The 22,758-nt window shown below is 46.3% G+C and overlaps 1 protein-coding gene across 1 annotated transcript in view; it reads left to right on the top strand.

The window, feature by feature from the left end:
• The window catches only part of LOC126262738 (uncharacterized), a 215,545-nt gene that overhangs the window by 191,803 nt on the left and 984 nt on the right, over positions 1-22,758 (top strand). The window contains exons 4-6 of the mRNA XM_049959546.1: positions 1,859-2,344; positions 9,492-9,935; positions 14,743-14,973. Of these exons, the coding sequence (XP_049815503.1) occupies positions 1,859-2,344; positions 9,492-9,935; positions 14,743-14,973 (1,161 nt within the window). The remainder of the gene's footprint in view (positions 1-1,858; positions 2,345-9,491; positions 9,936-14,742; positions 14,974-22,758) is intronic.

Genomic DNA, 22,758 nt, shown 5'->3' on the forward strand with positions numbered 1-22,758 from the left:
GCATCAAGTTAGCCACCATTGTTCTCACAGATTAGACTGTCCCAGCCCGTGTGATTGCCGACGGGCAGCTGGGTAGCGACAGCTGTGGGCGTTGAGGGGCAGTGGTGGACAAACGCCTGATATGAAACATCCTGGCAGATAAAAACTGTGTGCCGGACCGAGACTCGAACTCGGGACCTTTACCATTCGCGGGCAAGTGCTCTACCATCTGAGCTACCCAAGCACGACTCACGCCCCGTCCTCACAGTTTTACATCTGCCAGTACCTCGTCTCCTACCTTTCAAACTTTACAGAAGCTCTTCTCAGAACCTTGCAGAACTAGTTCTCCTGAAAGAAAGGATATTGCGGAGACATGGCTTAGCCAGGTTCACAGGAGAGCTTCTGTAAAGTTTGGATGGTAGGAGACGAGGTACTGGCAGAAGTAAAGCTGTGAGGACGAGCCGTGAGTCGTCCTTGGGTAGCTCAGTTGTTAGAGCACTTTCCCGCGAAAGGGAAAGGTCCCGAGTTCGAGTCTCGGTCCGGCACACAGTTTTAATCTGCCATGAAGTTTCATATCAGCGCACACTCCGCTGCAGAGTGAAAATCTCATTCAGGAAACATCCCCCAGGCTGTGGCTAAGCCATGTGTCCGCAATATCCTTTCTTTCAGGAGTGCTAGTTCTGCAAGGTTCGCAGGAGAGCTTCTGTAAAGTTTGGAAGGTAGGAGACGAGGTACTGGCAGATGTAAAGCTGTGAGGACGGGGCGTGAGTCGTGCTTGGGTAGCTCAGATGGTAGAGCACTTGCCCGCGAATGGCATAGGTCCCGAGTTCGAGTCTCGGTCCGGTACACATTTTTAATCTGCCAGGGAGTTTCATATCAGCGCACACTCCGCTGCAGAGTGAAAATCTCATTCTGGAAACACGTGATGCTCGGGCAGAAAGGCTGTCGTGCCTTTGCGTATTCAACAGCTCTGCATCGGCTGAACTCACACGGGTGGGGTTGATCGAGTGGTTCGTCCGCGCGCAGAATGCGTGAAATCGGGTCGTCCTTTGGTTTGTCTGTACTAGCTTGCGCCTACCTACGAGCGTGATGAGGGGTGCCCGGTAGTGGCCACACCCTCTAGTGCAGCGCTGGAACACCCTACTGTAGATGTCCAACTGAGCTTACCAGTTTCTTCTTCTGATAAGGTTTATTCAATGGACTTCATGTCCGCAGCTCGTGGTCTTGCGGTAGCGTTCTCGCTTCCCGCGCACGGGGTCCCGGGTTCGATTCCCGGCGGGGTCAGGGATTTTCTCTGCCTTGAGATGACTGGGTGTTGTGTGTCTTTCATCATCACTGACTCGCAAGTAGCCGAAGTATCTAAGGGCCCGGGTTCGATTCCCGGCTGGGTCGGAGATTTTCTCCGCTCAGGGACTGGGTGTTGTGTTGTCCTAATCATCATTATTTAGCCGGCACGGTAGCTCAGCGTGTTCGGTCAGAGGGCTGCGCGCTCTCTGTAATAAAAAGCTAAGTAAAAAAAAATCAACGATCAACTTGAAGGGATGTCTTGTGATGTCCGTCCAGACCAAACGCAACGACCTATAGCGAAACAAAAAAAAAAAAAGGACGTCAGCTAAAAAAGACTTGCAATTTCGGCGGCCGAACACCCCGCATGGGGTCTCCCGGCCAACTATGCCGTACGATCATTTCATTTTTTCAACGCACTTCATCATTTACTTTGTTTCAATACTTCTTCGTCTGGACTTACTCTACCCCTGCATTATTTGTTGGTGCCATTTTCAGATTATATGCACCACTATTTGTCTTTTCCTATAAGTATTTACGGCTCCCCGCAGTCGCTTCTGAACAAGTGCTGACTCGACGCGCGGTTTGCCGGCAGGTGACGGTGGGCAAGTCGCGGTACCTGCGGTGCGTGGACGGGCGCGGCGAGTCGCTGCTGGTGCCGCTGGAGCAGCGCGGCGGCCGCTTCTCGGCGGTGGCGCGCGAGGACTCCATCTCGGGAGTGCACAGCGCGCGCAACCTGCTGGCCAAGCGGCTGCCGCTGACGGTGCGCCTGGTGCACGGCCCGCCGCCGGCGCCCGCCCCCGGCGCCTCCTCGGCGCGCGGCCACCGCCACTTCGCGCCCGAGCTGCGGCTGCTCGCCGCCTACGAGGAGGAGCACGTGTTCGCGCTGCCGCTGGGCGGCCACCACCGCGCCGCCTCCGCCGCCGCCGCCGCCTCCGAGCAGCTGCTGGCGCTGCCGCTGGCCGCGCCGCTCAAGGTGGTGCGTGCGCGCAACGAGGACGCGCTGCGCGGCATGCACGAGTTCGTCCGGCTGGCCGAGCGTGCGGCGCGCCTGCTCGCCGACGTCGCCGACAAAATGCAGGTAGGTGGCGCCAGCCTCGGTGACCCTTCGCGTGCTATTGGTAAACACACAGGATGTGAAGGGTACAAGTGCAAAATTTATACTGTCGATTGAGGACAGTCTACTGAACAACATTACACCAGTATTTACTTAATTTGCAGACGAATAGTCACAGTTATTACGTGTAGTATGTTGGAATACGTGAGGCAATACTGACCCTGCGACTTATCTTAGAAGAAAGAATAAGGAAAGGCAAACCTACGTTTCTAGCATTTGTAGATTAAGAGAAAGCTTTTGACAATGTTGATTGCAATACTCTCTTCCAAATTCTGAAGGTGGCAGGGGTAAAATACAGGGAGCGAAAGGCTATTTACAATTTGCACAGAAAGCAGATGGCAGTTATAGGAGTCGAGGGGTATGAAAGGGAAACAGTGGTTGGGAAGGGAGTGAGACAGGGTTGTAGCCTATCCCCGATGTTATTCAATCTGTATATTGAGCATGCAATAAAGGAAACAAAAGTTCGGAGTAGGTATTAAAATCCATGGAGAATAAATAAAAACTTTGAGGTTCGCTGATGACATTGTAATTATGTCAGAGAGAGCAAGGGACTTGGAAGAGCAGTTGAACGGAATGGACAGGGTTCTCAAAGGAGGATATAAGATGAACATCAACAAAATCAAAACGAGGGTAATGGAATGTAGTCGAATTAAGTCTGGTGATGCTGAGGGAATTAGATTAGGAAACGAGACACTTAAAGTAGTAAAGGAGTTTTGCTATTTGGGGAGCAAAATAACTGATGATGGTCGAAGTAGAGAGGACATGAAATGTAGACCGGCAATGGCAAGGAAAGCGTTTCTGAAGAAGAAAAATTTGTTAACATCGAGTATAGATTTAAATGTCAGGAAGTCGTTTCTGAAAGTATTTGTATGGAGTGTAGACATGTATGGAAGTGAATCGTGGACGATAAATAGTTTAGACAAGAAGAGAATACAAGCTTTCGAAATGTGGTGCTACAGAAGAATGCTGAAGATTAGATGGATAGATCACATAACTAATGAGGAGGTATTGAATAGAATTGGGGAGAAGAGGAGTTTGTGGCACAACTTCACTAGAAGAAGGGATCGGTTGGTAGTACATGTTCTGAGACATCAAGGCATCACCAATTTAGTATTGGAGGGCAGCGTGGAGGGTAAAAATCGTAGAGGGAGACCAAGAGATCAATACACTAAGCAGATTCAGAAGCATGTAGGTTGCGGTAGGTACTGGGAGATGAAGAAGCTTGCACAGGATAGAGTAGCATGGAGAGCTGCATCAAACCAGTCTCAGGACTGAAGACCACAACAACAACAACATGTTTTTAGGTTGGGTTAGAAGGAGCAAGGCAGAAGTGAGAAGTAGAATTGCTCAAGCAAAGGCTGCTTTTAACAAGAAGAAAAACATCTAAGAACACCAGCCTTGAAATCAGGAAAAGATTTTTGAAATCATATGTGTGGAGAGTGGCATGCTATGGGTGTGAAACATGGACTCTCGGGACAGAGGAAGACCAGGAGCTAAATTCTTTTGAAATGTGGTGCTATAGACGCATGCTCAAAATAAAATGTATCGACAAGGTTCTGGAAAGAGCAGGTGAGAAGAGGAGCTTCTGGAGTTTCATTGTTAAAAGAAGAGTGCAATTTTCAGGCCATCTATTAAGACATAAAGGACTCCTCAACATAATCATAGAGGGATATGTCGAGGGAAAAAGACAAAGAGGAAGACCACGGCTGAGGTACATGGATCAAATCGTGAAAGATGTGTGATGTAACACCTATAAAGAAATGAAGAGAAAAGCTGAAAGACGCACAGAATGGAGACAAGCTGCCATTGTAGCTGTTGCAAACCAATCCTTGGATTGACCACTACACAAGAAGAAGAAAGCACCTCCAAGCACATGTCGCAGGAGGAAGCCGTTAATGTTTATTTTGTTCTGGGCATAAGATCAGGTATTCTTGTGATGATGTGAAGACACAAAACAGGATGTCTATGCTGACAGGCGTAGTCCACTTCATGGCGCATTTACAACACTCCAGAACACATCGGATAGTGAACAATATACGCTACTGGCCATTAAAATTGCTACACCAAGAAGAAATGCAGATGATAAACGGGTATTCATTGGACAAATATATTATACTAGAACTGACATGTGATTACATTCTCACGCAATTTGGGGGCATAGATCCTGAGAAATCAGTACCCAGAACAACCACCTCTGGCCGTAATAACGGCCTTCAAACGCCTGGGCAGGCCGGCCGTAGTGGCCGAGCGGTTCTAGGCGCAACAGTCTGGAGCCGCGCAGCCGCTACGGTCGCAGGTTCGAATCCTGCCTCGGGCATGGATGTGTGTGATGTCCGTAGGTTAGTTAGGTTTAAGTAGTTCTACGTTCTAGGGGACTGATGACCTCAGAAGTTAAGTCCCATAGCCCATAGTGCTCAGAGCCATTTGAACCATTTTTGAACGCCTGGGCAGTGAGTTAAACAGAGCTTGGATGGCGTGTACATGTACAACAGCTGCCCATGCAGCTTCAACACGGTACCACAGTCCATCAAGAGTAGTGCCGGCATATTGTGACGAGCCAGTTGCTCGGCCACCATTGACCAGACGTTTTCAGTAGGTGAGAGATCTGGAGAATGTGCAGGCCAGGGCAACAGTCGAACATTTTCTGTATCCAGAACGGCCCGTACAGAACCTGCAACATGCGGTCGTGCATTATCCTGCTGAAATGTAGGGTTTCGCAGGGATCGAATGAAGGGTAGAGCCACGGGTCGTAACACATCTGAAATGTAACGTCCACTGTTCAAAGAGCCGTCAATGCGAACAAGAGGTGACCGAGACGTGTAACCAATGGCACCCCATACGTTCACGCCGGGTGATACGCCAGTATGGCCATGACGATTTCACGCTTCCAATGTTCGTTCACAGCGATGTCGCCAAACACGGATGCGACCATCATGATGCTGTAAACAGAACCTGGATTCATCCGAAAAAATGACGTTTTGCCATTCGTGCATCCAGGTTCGTCGTTGAGTACACCATCGCAGGCGCTCTTGTCTGTGTTGCAGCGTCAAGGGTAAACGCAGCCATGGTCTCCGAGCTGATAGTCCATGCTGCTGTAAACGTCGTCGAATTGTTCGTGCAGATGGTTGTTGACTTGCAGTGAGTTGAACAGAGCTTTGATGGCGTGTACACGTACAGCTGCCCATGCAGCTTCAACACGATACTACAGTCCATCAAGAGTAGTGCCGGCATATTGTGACGAGCCAGTTGCTCGGCCACCATTGACCAGACGTTTTCAGTTGGTGGCACTATAAAATGAAAGAAGCGCGACACACAACCAATAAATATAATAACAAAGTAATAATTTGATACAACCAACGGGCGAGGGCATGCGGATAAGATGCGGGCCATGCGGATAAGATGCCTGTCATCTCGACTGCTAGTGATACGAGACCGTTGGGTTCCAGCACGGCGTTCCCTATTACCCTCCTGAACCCACCGATTCCATATTCTCCTAACAGTCATTGGATCTCGACCAACGAGAGCAGCTATGTCACGACACGATAACCCGCGATCGCGATAGGCTACAATCCGACATTTATCAAAGTCGGAAACATGATGTTACGCATTTCTCCTCTTTACACGAGGCATCACAACAACGTTTCACCAGGCAACGCCGGTCAACTGCTGTTTACGTATGAGAAATCGGTTGGAAACTTTCCTCATGTCAGCACGTTGTAGGTGTCGCCACCCGCGCCAACCTTGTGTGAATGCTCTGTAAAGCTAATAATTTGCATATCACAGCATCTTCGTCCTGTCGGTTAAATTTCGCGTCTGTAGCACGTCATCTTCGTGGTGTAGCAATTTTAATGGCCAGTAGTGTACATCAGTTTATTTCATTTGCAGACTATTACTTATATCTCTTGCACATAGTATGTTTTTAGGTTGGTTAGTATTTCCAAATACAAGTAGCACAAGTAAGCTGTTGATCTTCATTTTCCCCTGGGCAGCATGTCAGGTGTGAGGTGTGGATGCGTGGACATATAGTTTACATTCTCAGTCGAGATCTATTTCATGGCACAGTTGCAACTGTGAAGAAAACTACGTCATATGTTTGCGGGAAGACCGTTAGACACAGAAACAATTACCAACACACTAACGCATATACAATTAACGTGCCAATGATCATAATATCAGTACCTTTACCCCTAACAGCCTGTATATATCACTAGACTCAAATGGTGGATTACTAAAGGGCTTTGATTATAGACAATGGAGAAGTGAGAAGATTGCCTCTGTTTCTTAAGTCAATGAGAAGCTGGTGTTTCTTATTTAGACTGATGTGATAACGTCAGAACACAGAATAAATCCAGGTCCTCCAATAACTGTTGTCAATTTAATCAGCAGTTCATAAAGTAATTTGCCTCGTGCGCCGTACATCGTCCAGAATATGTGGTCTCTGGCCACGGTCGTAAGTGTGACTTCGCGCTGCACCGTGGGAGCTCGCACGGACGGACGAGAGAGACATTTCACAGCTGTAGGCCTTTGGTTAGCAAATCACGTCTCGAGTAGCTGCATGTGTACTGGGGTACGACGACTGATGATATGGCGCGCGCCGCTATCCTGTAATCTTGTTCAGAGCGCGCACTAATCGATTATAGTTCGCTGTCCTGGTGCGGGTGGCGCTCCGGTGGCGATTTGCTATGACGTCGCTGGCTTGTGTTTGCGGTGGCACCATAAAATGAAAGAAGCGCAACACACAACCAATAAATATAATAACAAAATAATAATTTGATACAACCAACGGGCGAGGGCAACTCCCAACGCAATCACAGACGAGCGAGCTCTCAACACTTCGGAGCCTTCCCACCAGAAACGGTCCCCGAAATAAACCACTGAGAGCTCCCCGACATGCCTCCCACAACTGCCCATCACTTACGCACCATGCTTATGTTCTGTAACATACGACAGATAATATCAACACAAGATAAAATTCAAAAATACAGTATAACATCCCTACAGCACATGATAACCACGGCGTCGTTAATTCGGGCGCTCTTAATAAGTGCCGGAAGCCAACACATACAAATCTCAAACAATTCTCGCTTCTTAAAACGAAACAATAAAAGCCAAGCGCACACGAATAGTCAAACCACAGTTTTAGAAGTGCCTTCACCACACCAACGCGACTATTCCATCAAGTTAATAATAACACAGTAAGAAAATACAGAACATACCACTAAATGCTGTTACACAACCAAATGGACGAGATCGTGTTGTTCAGGTCCCAGAAGAGCACATACAGCAAGCAGCAGTAATTCACTATGTATATACTGTACAAAACCGCCCTTCTTAGGCGGACTTTACCTAGCACATCGATTGCCAAATGTACCATACATGAATGTAACTCCGGGCAGGACTCCAGTTGAGCAAATAAATTAGTACCAACAAATATCGTAACGACACACACACACACACACACACAGCAAAAGGTTCCAACAACACCGTCCCACATCAGAAAAGTTCAGAAACCGCTGCTGGAGCTTCCAGGGGAAAATCTGAAGAGCCAACCGAGCCCACACCCTAACGTGCCAGACGACTCCAAAATTCAGCAAGGAATTGTTTCCGGGCCAGAGTATCACAGGACCCCACTGGACCTCCACATCAGACAGGCAGGAAGAACAAGTACGCCGACTCCAATTAATCACTACCCAATGGCCAGCACAGCGGCGAGTCGCCTCCGTCCCAGACCACTCTGCTTATATTGCGAGGCACAACAACCTTAAGCCCGTCTTACACGGAGCAAGATCCGCTGTAAGTTTCCTTGCTGGCTCGCGCGGCGACTACTTCGCGGGCTCCGTCGTCTGCTAGCGGGCTGCCTTGCTGAGAATCTTGTAAGATTTCCAGGATAGGTCCGGTGCTATTTTTCTTGCAAGGTTCCCTTCGTGCTACCTGCGTTGGCCAATCATGAGGCGTTTCGTTTGTGACGTCAGACGCGGAAAGCTTAGACGGGAAGCCTTTGTTGATAGTCGCTTTTCTGCTGTTGTGAGGTGCGGTAGGAAGTTCTTATAATTATTAAATAATGGCACCGCAGTGGTCCAAGGAAGCGATTGAAGCATTGATATGTACTTATAGGGAATAACAGTGTCTGTACGTCGTGAAAAGCGCAAACTATTATAATAAACACTTGTGTGCAGAGGCACTCGAAAGAGTTGCAAATACCAATACATCCATTCGTATAAAATTTGCAAAGGATGAACGATCTCCTATCCTATAAAATAAAGTCGTATATAACAGTCATTATTGGTATATTTATAAAATCAAACAGTAATGAAATGGTGATACTTTTCAAACAAAAGTAGGTGTTATGCGAATTAACCTCAATTCTTTATGAAGCATGGAAAGCACACCTTTTCCAGCGTTTCTCCTCTTAATCCAGTTTTTCGTCCATTCTTTCTTCTTCTCTGATTAGCATGCATTTCTGCATCGTTTAGCACCAAAACAGGTAATAACGCCAGTTTGCTCTGCCATCCTCGTTCGATACTACATGCACCCGATCACAACACAACTAGCTGCCGATCTTGCACCTTGGGAGAGCTTCGGCATGGAAGATAGCCGGCTCCTTTCCCTGCAAGCCGGCAGGCATGCACGCCATCTCGCAAACTTGCGGCGAACCTTGCTCCGTGTAGGACGGGCTTTAGCGCTAGTCACGCGCAGGTCAGGCAGAGTGAACTTCACGTTCCGTGTCCCCGGAAAACAAACTACCCTGTCGCTTTCCGCCGGCCACCGCAAACACACGCCAGCGACGTCATAGCAAATTGCCACCAGAGCGCCACCCGCACCAGGACAGCGAACTATAATCGATTACAGTGCGCGCTCTGAACAAGATTACAGGATAGCAGGGTGCGCCATATCAGAGTGGGAATGGAAAGTGAAATGTTAACGGTAAACGGAAAGATAGTAAAAATTCATTCATTTGTAGGGATCAATGTTGAGACTGACAACCGGGCCTGGACTGAAAGTCTCGTATCGTATGTCAAAAGGCCGCCTCCTGTTCCTTCTGGTAGGTTCCCTCAGCTCGGACGCGTCATTTCCACAGGAAGACTGAGCGGCTGCTGGGTTGTGGTTGCAGGTGCTGGACGGGAAGCTGGGCGACCCCAAGGCGCTGCGGCTGCTGTCGTCGGGCGTGAAGAGCAAGCCGTCGAGCGGCCACCTGCTGCGGCGCAGCGCCTCCTCCGACTCGGCGAACCTGTCGCACCACCGCGAGCGCGACCGCGACCGGGACCGCGGCCACGACGAGAACCGCTGCCCGCCGCCGCCCGGGCTCGCCGACGAGTACGACGAGATCGACCAGATCTACGACTACGTGCGCGGCTTCGCGCCGCTGCCCAAGAACATCCGGTCGCCGTTCGCGGACCCGCAGCCGGCGCCGGCCGCGGCCGACAAGGCGTCGCCCGGCGGGTCGCCGCCGCTGTCGCCCACCTCTGCGCCCGGCCACCTCGTGCCGCTCGCCGCAGCGTCGCCGCCCGAGCCGCCGCCCATCGAGACCATCCCCACCAAGAAGATGCAGCACCACGTAAGTACACAATCACATCGCGCGGTTTGCCGCAGTGCTTTGCGTGTGCGAAAGTGAGTACTCGACGACGCACGGTAGGCGGGTGTACCGTTCCGACGTATCATTCCTGACCGTATCGCTGGGCTCATTCTCTGAGCTACTGTGGACGTTAGAGCCGGTGACCAGTCACCTGGAAGAGGGAACTGTTCATTTTGGAGGTAATAAGTTGGTTTTTCCGTAATCCCTCTGCGTAAGTTGTGTTCACGGCTTACAAGGCTGGCTCACAAGGGGGTAGTCATAAAGTTCTAATTAGCTCCTCGAACAAATCTACATCTTCATCCATACTCTGCAAGCCACCTGACGGTGTGTGGCGGAGGGTACTTTGAGTACCTCTATCGGTTCTCCCTTCTATTCCAGTCTCGTATTGTTCGTGGAAAGAAGGATTGTCGGTATGCCTCTGTGTGGGCTCTAATCTCTCTGATTTTATCCTCATGGTCTCTTCGCGAGATATACGTAGGAGGGAGCAATATACTGCTTGACTCCTCGGTGAAAGTATGTTCTCGGAACTTCAACAAAAGCCCGTACCGAGCTACTGAGCGTCTCTCCTGCAGAGTCTTCCAGTGCAGTTTATCTATCATCTCCATAACGCTTTCGCGATTACTAAATGATCCTTTAACGAAGCGCGCTGCTCTCCGTTGGATCTTCTCTATCTCTTCTATGAACCCGATCTGGTACGGGTCCCACACTGCTGAGCAGTATTCAAGCAGTGGGCGAACAAGCGTACTGTAACCTACTTCCTTTGTTTTCGGATTGCATTTCCTTAGGATTCTTCCAATGAATCTCAGTCTGGCATCTGCTTTACCGACGATCAAATTTATATGATCATTCCATTTTAAATCACTCCTAATGCGTACTCCCAGATAATTTATGGAATTAACTGCTTCCAGTTGCTAACCTGTTATATTGTAGCTAAATGATAAGGTATCTTTCTTTCTATGTGTTCGCAGCACATTACACTTGTCTACATTGAGATTCAATTGCCATTCCCTGGACCATGCGTCAATTCGCTGCAGATCCTCCTGCATTTCAGTACAATTTTCCATTGTTACAACCTCTCGATATACCACAGCATCATCCGCAAAAAGCCTCAGTGAACTTCCGATGTCATCCACAAGGTCATTTATGTATATTGTGAATAGCAACGGCCCTACGACACTTCCCTGCGGCACACCTGAAATCACTCTTACTTCGGAAGACTTCTCTCCATTGAGAATGACAGCCCTCCTTTACCTGTCCATCTGTCATCGTAGATAGCAGTCAATGTGTTTCGAACTCTGAGACTGATATGCTGGAACTCCATCATTTCCATGGGCATATCTTCTAGAAGGTCTTGGAGGGTGCTCTGGATAAACCCCTGTTGACAATACTTGTAAGATGTGCTCGAAGAACTTATGCCCTCACCACACAGTCACCTACAACTCCAGCTCACATATTAAACTGATGCTAATGTCTAGCTTGTACTTTAGCATGAGGGTTGCGGTCGCCCTATTTGTGCTGGTTGTGGAAATTTGTTATCGCATCTCATCCAAACGTTGGCTTTTCTGCAAACAAAACTGAAGAGACAAACAAGGGTTGGCAGTTTGTACAACAAACCAGCGGGAAAATATTTCCCGTGGTGGAAGATTGGAAGGCGCAAGCTCTGCACACGTTGTAGATCATGCTGATACTTGAGTCGCTCGTGATGTATCCTCTTCGCTAAACTTGGAGATCTATCACACGCCAGGGCCCTTTGTCTTGTGCTTATACCTGGCTCACTCATGTCGCCAGATAGTAGCCAATGTGCACTCATGTTGTTAGGCATACGAGCAACATGTGATCTTCCTCTGTAAATAGTTCGTGTGGCTAAGGATCCTGTCTCGGCAACGCGACGACACACAGGACCGAAGGTTGGATGACTCGGCAGTCTTCGGTCTGGAAACGGCGTCTCCGTTACCATTTCCGTGGCTGCACGTAGAAATCATGTCTACTTGCTCACGAAATGAACGTCTTATCATGTTTTTACGGAACACTTTCAGTTAACTCACTACGTGTAGTACATGTACGCAGTGGACACGTTGAAGACTGACGAATGTAAATAATGTCCCTGACAACTCAACGACATCTAGGATACATTGAGTCAAACGGGTTCATAGATACGTGGTGTTGTTTGGCTGTATATGGAAAGCCGTTGGACGTCAACTCTCAATAACAACTTGGAAACGAAGGATTTTCGGTCATATATTTACATCACCTTTTTCCTTTATTCAGCGTGAGGAAAAGTTTGTATATAAGATTGTATCAGTTTTTTACATATCATGCCGTAAATGGACAAAAACTGGGATATGTGATACACATACATAGGGTAATTCAGCTGCTACTGCCTTTTATGCCACATGTAAACCTTCAAAAACCACGCGCGAAATTTTCTTATTCTCTTGCTCATTATGGCCAAACTGTTAGTCCTGCACAATAATGAACAGGACCTTTTTGTAGGAAATTTAATGTAGTTAAAATTTGTTCTGGGATTCGTTTTCGCTGGAGATCACACTTTTCGAGTTACTCAAGAAAAACGCATTTGAAAGTCACTTTTGTACGTTTTTCTTGAGTAATTAGAAAACTATGGTCACTATGGAAAACGCATCCCAGTACAAAATTCAGCTATATTAAATTTGCTACAAAGAAATCCGTTCATTTTTTGTATAGGACTAATAGCATGCGCGTAACCAGCGAGATAAAAGAAAATTTCGCCCGTGGTTTTTGAAGGCATTGCGGGTTGCATAGGTAGGTGCAGCTGAATCACGCAGCGTATGTCTGCCGCAGGCCAAACACACTGAAGACACGGCACCAGCTTAAGACGCTGGACTAACAGCCTGTAAATTATCCGAACTCTGTCAGCGGTTGCGGCAGCATCTACATCTACATACATACTCCGCAATCCACCATACGGTGCGTGGTGGAGGGTACCTCGTACCACAACTAGCATCTTCTCTCCCTGTTCCACTGCCAAACAGAACGAGGGAAAAATGACTGCCTATATGTCTCTGTACGAGCCCTGATCTCTCTTATCTTTGTGGTCTTTCCGTGAAATATAAGTTGGCGGCAGTAAAATTGTACTGCAGTCACCCTCAAATGCTGGTTCTCTAAGTTTCCTCAGTAGTGATTCACGAAAAGAACGCTTCCTTTCCTCCAGAGACTCCCACCCGAGTTCCTGCAGCATTTCCGTAACATTCGCGTGATGATCCAACCTACCAGTAACAAATCTAGCAGCCTGCCTCTTAATTGCTTCTATGTCCTCCCTCAATCCGACCTGATAGGGATCCCAAACGCTCGAGCAGTACTCAAGAATAGGTCGTATTAGTGTTTTATAAGCGTTCTCCTTTACAGATTAACCACATCTTCCCAAAATTCTACCAATGAACCGAAGACGACTATCCGCCTTCCCCACAACTGCCATTACATGCTTGTCCCACTTCATGTCGCTCTGCAATGTTACGCCGAAACATTTAATCGACGTGACTGTGTCAAGCGCTACACTACTAATGGAGTATTCAAATATTATGGGATTCTTTTTCCGATTCATCTGCATTAATTGACATTTATCTATATTTAGAGTTATTCAATTCATTACATTATACATATTAATCCACTACCTAACTACATTACTGGGTCCTATTATCATACAGAAAAATGCAGCTCTCTATTCTACACTACAGGTAATCTTAATTATGTTCTTACCGCTATGTGGTTCCTTATTCCACTTAATCTACGAAGAAACTTATGCTACCTGCAGCGTTACAGGTGTGCCAGTGCTCTATAAACCTGATGGATGTTGGCCAGGCCCACTGAGCTAATCCCAGTGGGCATGCCCCTGCCACTGGGCTGTCCAGTAACTTGGTTTCGCTGCAGTCTATCCTAAAAGCCTTATCCTATCTTCTACGTCTAACCCGATTTTACATCTAGTGTCATAATTGGTGCGTGGTCCTATCCGGTTATTGTACACCCTCACCCCCCCCCCCCCTCCCCTAGTCCAGAGCAAGGCGGATTCCATCCGTGAAGCGGCTGGCCAAGTCCCGGCCCGGCGGAACAGGAAAGGTGCACGGGGTCTGAGTTGGTGTAATTTTTTACTGATTAATGGTTGTCTCTTAGAAAGTTCTTAAGGACTTTTTTCGAGATTTCGTCTGTCAGCTTGTTCAAAACATTGAAGGTGTTGTCATGTCTTAGTAGATGGTACGTGTCGTTAATCGGAAGTTGTTGTCGTAGGTCGTTGGCTACGTCATCGAAGAGGTGGCACTCATACACCACATGTTCTGGGGTGCCTTGCACAGCACCACAGTCACACGCGGGTGTAGCCTGCTTCCCAAACCGACATAGATATGTCGGGTAGGGTCCATGTCCAGTAAGAAAGTGCAGCATTCCTCTCGTAGGCATGAAGCACTTAAGTTTTACTTGTTCCTCTATGCCCGGTAACAGCTCATAGGTTCTGCGCCCCAAATCCTCGTTGTTCCACTGTTCCTGCCATAGTTCGATCCCTCTCTTTTTAATCGCATTTTTATCCCCAGCGTAAACCCCAAGTATCTCCCTTATCTTATCCCTATTCTCCTTCTTCGCCCAGTACCAGGCGGCCTGCTCTCGGATTTTAATGCCCAGTGGACAGATCCCCATTAGCACAAGAAGCACCCCTCCAGGTGTTGTCCTGTATGCCCCTGCTGAACGTAGAGTTAGCTGCCATTCTTTACACCAATCATAAATCCTGTCCAGCAGCTGATGCCTGTTTTCGTTTCGTGTGCAGAAGGCGGAGAAGAGGACGCGGCGCAAGGACAAAGACGCCGGCGTCGCGGTGCCCACGGTGAAGGAGAAGTCGCCGAGCGGGGGCGGCGGCCTGTACATCAAGCACGGCGGCAGCGGCGCGCAGCACGGCCGACAGCTGCTGCACCGCCAGAAGAGCGCCTCGGCCAACGCGGCCAGCCGGCCGGGGTCGCCGCCGCTCGGCGTCCGCTACAAGTCGCTCTCCAACCTGCAGGTACCGACACTGTACTAGGCGGAGTACACCCACTTCCATTAATGTGGCGGGAATATCACCTCTTATTTCATCAAGGGAAGCGAGTTTTTACTGGAATCAACGACTACACGAGGCGTGTGAGAAAGTAATGAGAATCATCATTTGTATACCAAAGTTTTTAATTTTTTCAAATAAGAATAATGTCCCTTTATAAATAGTTCTCTTTGGTAGCTATACAAAGGCGCAGTCATTGTTCCTAATCTTGGTAGCCGTGGTGAAAGGTTTCAATTGGTAGAGCTTTTAACACATCGATCAGATTCTTTTCAAATTTTTCACGACTCGCATAATGACATGCTTTTAAGACACTTTTCAATTTCGGGAGGAGAAAAAAGTCACAAACACTCAGATCACTTGAATGGAGATATGAAGATAGTAAATGTTCTCGAAAGAACAGATATCATTGATGACCGTGCAGCTTCTCTAGAATAAATGATGATTGATTGAAACCCTCAGCTGACGACAGGTGGTGTTGATATACCTCGATGGGGACAGCTGAAAATGTGTGCCCCTATCTGGACTCGAACGTGGGATCTCCTGCTTGCATGGCAGACGCTCTATCCATCAGAGCCACCGACTACACAGATGAATAGCGCGCCTGCAGGGACTTATCCCTTGCACGCTTCCAGTGAAACCCACATTCCCAACTGTCCACAATCTTCATACGTAATGTACCTAACAGACAGTATGAAGATAGAATTGTTACTATCTTCATATATGTAGTTAAAAGCTACCCAGCCATTGACCTTCGTCCGTGCGAATGCACACAGGTTGCCCGAACTCTTCCTGGAATCGTCACCTTAGTGTGCGCGAGTAATGAGTGGATGGGCAAATACCTATCACGTACATTACGTATGTAGATCGTGGACAGTTGGGAATGTGGGTCTCATGGGAAGCGTGCAAGAGATAAGTCCCTGCACTCGCGCTATTTATCTGTGTCCTCGGTGGCTCAGCTGGATAGAGTGTCTGCCATGTAAGCAGGAGATCCCGGGTTCGAGTCCCGGTCGGGGCACACATTTTCAGCTGTTCCCATCGAGGTATATCAACAACACGTATCGGCAGCTGAGAGTGTCAATTAATAATCAGTTGAACAGAGAGCTTGTGAAACACAGAAACGGCATTTAAGCTGAAAAATTCCGTGATGGGAGTGGCCATTTGACATGGGGCGTTGTCACAATGCAGCATCCACTTCTCTTCATTGTCCGTTCTCACTCGATTCACCCTTTTACTGAGCTTTTCAAGGACATCTTTCTAAAACACATTGTTGACAGTTTGTTCTGGAGGAACAATCTCACAAGGTCAAACGCAAACACGTGTTCGACTTTTCTGAAGTTGGAGGTATCCCTGAGCGAGGTTCATCTTAAATCTACAACATATTCCGCAAGCCACCTAATGTTGTGTGGTGGAGGGTACTTTCGGTAACACTATATGATCCCTCCAACCTTGTTCCATTGGCAAATAGTGCGTGGGAAGAATGACTGTCGGCAAGCCTCTGTATTGGCTCTCTCGAATTTTCTCCTCGTGGTCAGTATGGGGGGTGGGGGGGGGGGGGGGGTGGGGGGGGGGAAAATTTCAATAGTAACTCCCTACGTGATGCACAACGCCTGTCTTGTAAAGTTTGCCAGTGGAGTTTGTTTAGCATATCCGTAACGCTCTCTCGACAGCTATACGATCCCGGACGAAACGCGCCGCTCTACGTTGGATCTTCTCTATCTCCTCCATCGGTCCTACCTGATAAAGCTCCCATCCAGATGAAGAATACTCAAAAATTGGGCGCACAAGCGCCTTATAAAACACTTCTTTCCTTAAGATTCTCCCGATGACTCTGAGTCTGATATCTGTTTTTCCCACTATCTGTTTTATGTGGTCATTCCACTTGAAGTCACTCTGGATAGTTACGCCTCGATATTTTACGGCAGACGCTGTCTCCAGCTGTTTGTCATCAATAGTGTAGCTGTAAAGCAGAGGACTTCTTTTTCTATGTATACGCAATATGTTACATTTATTTACCCCAGGATCAACTGCCAGAGCCTGCGCCATTCATCAATTCTCTGCAGGTCGTTCTGCAAATCCTTACTATCTTCTGGCGTTGCTACTTTGGTATAGACAACTGCAACATCTGCGAATAGCCTTAAAGAGCATCCGACGCTTTCTGCTAGATCATTTATATATATTGTAAACAGCAACGGCCCTATCACACTTCCCTGTGTTACTCCGGACATTACCTTCACATCTGTCGATTTTGTTCCGTGAAGAGCGACGTGTTGAGTTCTATCTGCAAGAAAGTTTTGAATACAATCGCAAGTCTGCTCCGATACTCCGTAATCTTTTCTTTTTTTTTTTCACTAAACGGCAATGCGGGACGGTGCCAATGTGTTCTCGGCCTTCCAAAAATGATTTCTACCAACGGAAGACTTGTGCTCTTGATGAGGAATGTTCCCCCGTAGGTCCGTTTCAACTTTTTAAAGGGCACAATCGCGGATTCCCCAAGGTTAACACAAAACTTGATGCCATGACTTTGACCTAAATTCCGCTGTTCCATTTTCGTAACACACATAAAAAACGCAACTTTTGTTACCCGTAGGTCTGTTTCAACGTTTCAAAGGGCACAATCGCGGATTCCCCAAGCTTAACACAAAACTTGATGCCATAACTTTGTTCTAAATTTAGCTGTTCCATTTTCGTAACACACATCAAAAACGCTACTTCTCCTACGGCTCTCGCAAAAATCATGTGATGGCTGTACATAGCTGAAACTCGGACTGAGCATCTGGAAGGGACGAATACACCGGTCTACACAAGTAGAACAACACAACGTTGCCAGACCGCTCGCAGAGTTGTCAGTCTCATTACTTTTCTCACACGCCTCGTAGGTCCACAGTAACACTTACAAGCGCGCAGTATTCATAGTAATTTATAAGTGGCAATCAAAAAGTTTCCATTTGAAAGTCGTATTATCCAGAATCGACATGCCAAGTAGGTAAAATCGTCGTGAATGTTGAGGTAGTCATCCCATCGACGCACCACGACTGAAGACACACGTTTGTTAAGACACTGTGGTCCTGTTGCGTGAAGGAGTCCGTAACTTCCTGCTGCACTTCCTCGTCCGACAGGAATTGTTGACCCTTGAAGGCCTTCTTGAGCGAACCGAAGGCGCGTTATTCGCATGGGGAGAGACTAGGACTATATACGAGGGCTATTCCGAAAGTAAGGTCCGATAGGTCGCGAAAGGGAACCCACGGTAAAAATCAAAAATGTTTTATTTGCAACAGTTAGATACACCTTGCAGCTACTTATCTCCATAGTCGCCGACCCGACTTAGACGTGTATCGTAGCGTTGTACCAACTTTCCCATACCCTCGCTATAGCAGGCAGCCGCCAGTGCTCTCCGCCAATTCTCTACGCTGGCCTACGGCTCGTTGTCTTGTGCCGAAATGTTGTCTTCATAACCAGCGGTTCATGTGACCTGAGCTGAAACTCAGAGGGAGACAATTACGGGCTGTATTGTGGGTAATCTCACATTTCCATTTGAAAACGATGCAGGAGCATCTTCATTGCCCCTGCAGAATGCGGCTGAGAATTGTCTTGAAGACGAAACAGCACGACAGTTATGTAATGTTAGCTGCATAGCTTCAGGGGAAATTTCTCACCAGGCCCCCGTACTTGGCGGCAGACACTATTTTCTAGACATCTTTACGCACTCACTGCGAGCTCAGAAATGAGAAGAGCGACGTGATGCTAACAGGGGTTATACTAGAGACACTACCCAACACATCTGTGCAAAGCTTTATCGGATTTTCATAGTCGTTTCCATTTCGTGACTGATCGGACCTTACTTTCGGAATAGCCCTCGTAACAGGTGCTCGAGTGCCTCGCACTTAGTTGGTCCGTAACGGTTGAAGCTGGCCTCCAAGATCGACCAGCGTCTTGTGCCGAAGATACGGCGGTGTCATCTTGGAATACAAATGTTTACACAGGTTTCTCATAATGAAGGTGCACACGAAAGGTTGAAAGAAACATAGAGGTTCATGTTCGAGGCAGCTGAATGAACTGGACCAAATGATGGTACGAACAACGCCTGCGAAACATCATAGAACAACCTCAGACCTGAACAACACCCTCCATAATCTCAGAGTTAGTCGCCACAATGGACATTCACTGCATTGGACGCCTAGGTTTATTTGAAAAAGAGGAAACTTGCACATCTTCAAACCACACCACACGCCTCCAATCCGTTACCGTCCAGTTCCTGTGGTTGTTTGATCAACTGAAGACGTACGGGTTATTAACCACTCTAACAATAGCCTTTTGCGAAGTACCCAGCTGAAATTGCTCAGTGAATGCAAGTCCTTTCGCAATATTCGCTGGCAGACTGTTAGAAATGGACCAGCATTCACTGACAGCAGCAATTTCTGTCGCGTTAGCAACCGATTGTCACTGACAATACGTCACACTCTTCTCCGGCCACTGTCGGTTAGGATCTTCTCGCGACCGCCGTTCTTGGGGCGTTTTGCATAGCAGCCAGTGGTACACCATTCCTTGTAGACACGTTGGACAGCCCGCAGTGATACACCAACAAATCGGCAACTTCATTCATGGCGTGATCGTAGGCACATCCACAGACGATGCCCCATTTCTGCCATTCTGTCACGTCTGCACGTCGACACAACTTACCGCACCGGTTCCATAACGCCGACTGGCACCTGCGTACAACTTCACTGCAATGACTTACGTCACAGGTAGGGTCATGAGACCGCCCGCTACCAGTTCTGCATTATTTGCACCTTCACAGAGCGACACGTATGATCCTATAAGGCGGTGACTAACATTTTGTCCGGTGATCTTACAAGTATTATAATATTGTACACTTGTATGAAAAAGCATACATATCAAACGAAAAGAAATAAATTTAAGATATTTTACCAGACCGGCATATATTTTACAAGTGAAAGGTGTTTACTGAATTGTGTGCGGTGTAATGTCAAATAAAAATATCAATAAGTGGCGCTATATGCATCACCGATATACATTTATTTGACGTTTACGATTGGGCGGTTAAAATTAGCATATCGGTCGAAAGGAGTGAAGTGTTTAAGTTTTATTAATTAATTACGATATAGACTGAACTGTTACAAAAATAAAATCTAGAAATGTCCCAGTGGTCATGTAAACTGTCTTTGAGAAAACCTGAGATGCTTTTATAAGTGTAATACCTGTAATTTGGCATACTACTGAAATTAAGAACTGGCTTTTTACATAACCAGATGTTGTAGTAGGACCTTTTATGCTTTCTTCTTACGTTTTCAGATGGCTCTGCTATCTTAACTTTTGTCTTGCCTATGTTTATCAGACATAACATAGTTAGGTTGTGGTCTAACTATAGGATCGGAATATCACCAGTAATTATTGTTCGAATTTCAACGATTTCACCTCTTCACATCTCCTCATATGCTGTATTTACCACACAATGATACTCTTTAGCCAGACTAAATTATTTCTTGGGTAACGCACTGACAAGGACACTATGCAGTAATTGGATTTTCCTATTTTTTTGTATTTATGTTATAGTACTTGATGTTCAGAACTCAAATTGCAGTTCCACGAAGAAATTCGATGCAGCTGTCAAAATTTCTCGAGAATGTTGGCGTTGAAGAATTCCGTAATTTAATGCCGATTTTTCAACTGTAGTGTAGCTCTGTGACAGAATGCTTGCCTGCCATATGGGCGGTCTGCATTCGATTCTTGGCTATGGAAAATTTTTAACCAAAGATGTAGTTTCTATGACCATGTCAGTGGAGAGTAAAATACAAAAGTGTGAAGAAAATTTAAGTTTTGTGTTTCTTTAACTTAAACGGTGTTTATTAACAATCTTTCTGAATGATGAGTAATTGAGAATTTATATTTGCAATGAATACTGGATTTTTGTGTGCGATATGTATTTCGAAATAAGATGACGTGTATTTTTCATGAACATTACAATTAGATATGTGTTACTTTGCATATATTTGATGAATTTTATATTTAAATGACGTAGATATTGCAAGTGAACGAGAAAAAATGAAAAACTTTCTGATCAAAAGAAGACTCGGATCAGCGATGCAACAGCTACCAGGCACTAGGGCTACCAATTTTTTTCCATCTTTATGTATTTTGCACTTCAAGAAAATGCTCGTAAAACGACTTTGTTTAAAAATTTTCTGTAGCCGGGAATCGAATGCAGGCCATCCAGTGAACACACGACCACTCTACCACACAGCCAAGCTGCCTCTCGAAAATTTGGCCCTTCTTTAGGTTACTAAAGCCACTCGAAAAGCTTCAAAGTCCATTTACTGGAGTACTTTTTTGGTTTACGTCTAACTGTTTTGTCAGACTGATAAGTTCTGAACACCACATACCATAAATATAAAAATAAATACGTAAAATAAAAAAAAACGAAAATCCGAGTACCTTGTTGAGCTCTTTGTGAGGTTAAATCCATAAAAAATTAATGCTCTTTTATTTCAGCGTAAGAAATTCTCAGCCGTATTGCACGTTTCCCTAGTTACTGTTTCCAAATATTTGAATTTTGCTTGGACTGATCCACAATTTTTGTTACTATAGTTTTGCGTCAGTTCATTTCATGTACCTTTCCAGGTTGTACTATGAACTTTATTTGATTTCAGAATCTTGTCTCGTCGTGTAATTACGTATTTTTCTTCACTGCGTATGTGTTCGCGAATATTTAAAAATTTCTGTTAATTGTTTGTAGTCCAGTTTTACCAAACGTCGTGGAGAATGTCTGAATTTGTTACATGTGAAATCGTTGAACTTATTAACCCACCTGGATTTACCCCCCGAGTATCAGTATCGTATGTATATCCCCACTCTCTGATGTACCAAACTGAATGCGACAGGTGACAGGGCTACGACTTGTCAAACGTCTGAAGTGTTTTAAGTGGCCTTCGGAATTAAAAATCTTAACGCTGGGGGCCATATCTTTCAGAATCTGTTACTATTTGTAATGTGCGTTACATATTCATTATTTTCTTTATGTGTTTCTCCCTCTCTTTCATTGTTCATCCATGAAACGTATTACGTACGTTCTGTCTTGTGGGAGAAAACTCAGGGACGTGTATCGTTACAAATATATTCTATCACAGGAATGCAAACATATTTTGTGCAAATAACTAACACCGCGCGGCCACTGTCCATTCGAAAGAAAACAGGAGTTCGCGTGTCATTTGCCGATGACTACTAATCATGGCACACACACTGCAAGAAGTAATATACAAAGCGGATTCCTACTCCGTCCACCGCAGTAACCTATAACAATAAGATTTCCGCTCATTCCGCTTTAAGAAACCAATTATATCAACGATTTTTAAAATTATGTTTAATGTCATGCTCAGTGAGCACTCATGACAAAATATAAGTGACTCTGGACAGCAAAATACACCAGTAGACCGAGAAGGAGGTCACTGTGACCGTGGCCGAAAAGTTGCCTTGACAGGTAATAGTTTTTTTACGATATGGTGCTGTACCATTCGCAGAAAAGTTTTATGCCAACTAACTTTGACTTGACACAAAATTAGTAGTTATTAACGCTCGTTAAAAGAAAAGGGCAAATATTATTTCTTTACTGGACGCCGTAGCTAAAACTCCTCCAATTATATTAAACAGATAGCACGAAACGCGGCGCCTTTTTTTTCATCGTTTTATTTAGCTATTGTTCTGCTATAACATGCTTAGCAATTATGCGACTGTAGTGGA

The sequence above is a fragment of the Schistocerca nitens genome, chromosome 6, assembly GCF_023898315.1.
Source record: "Schistocerca nitens isolate TAMUIC-IGC-003100 chromosome 6, iqSchNite1.1, whole genome shotgun sequence".
NCBI classification, from domain to species: domain Eukaryota; kingdom Metazoa; phylum Arthropoda; class Insecta; order Orthoptera; family Acrididae; genus Schistocerca; species Schistocerca nitens.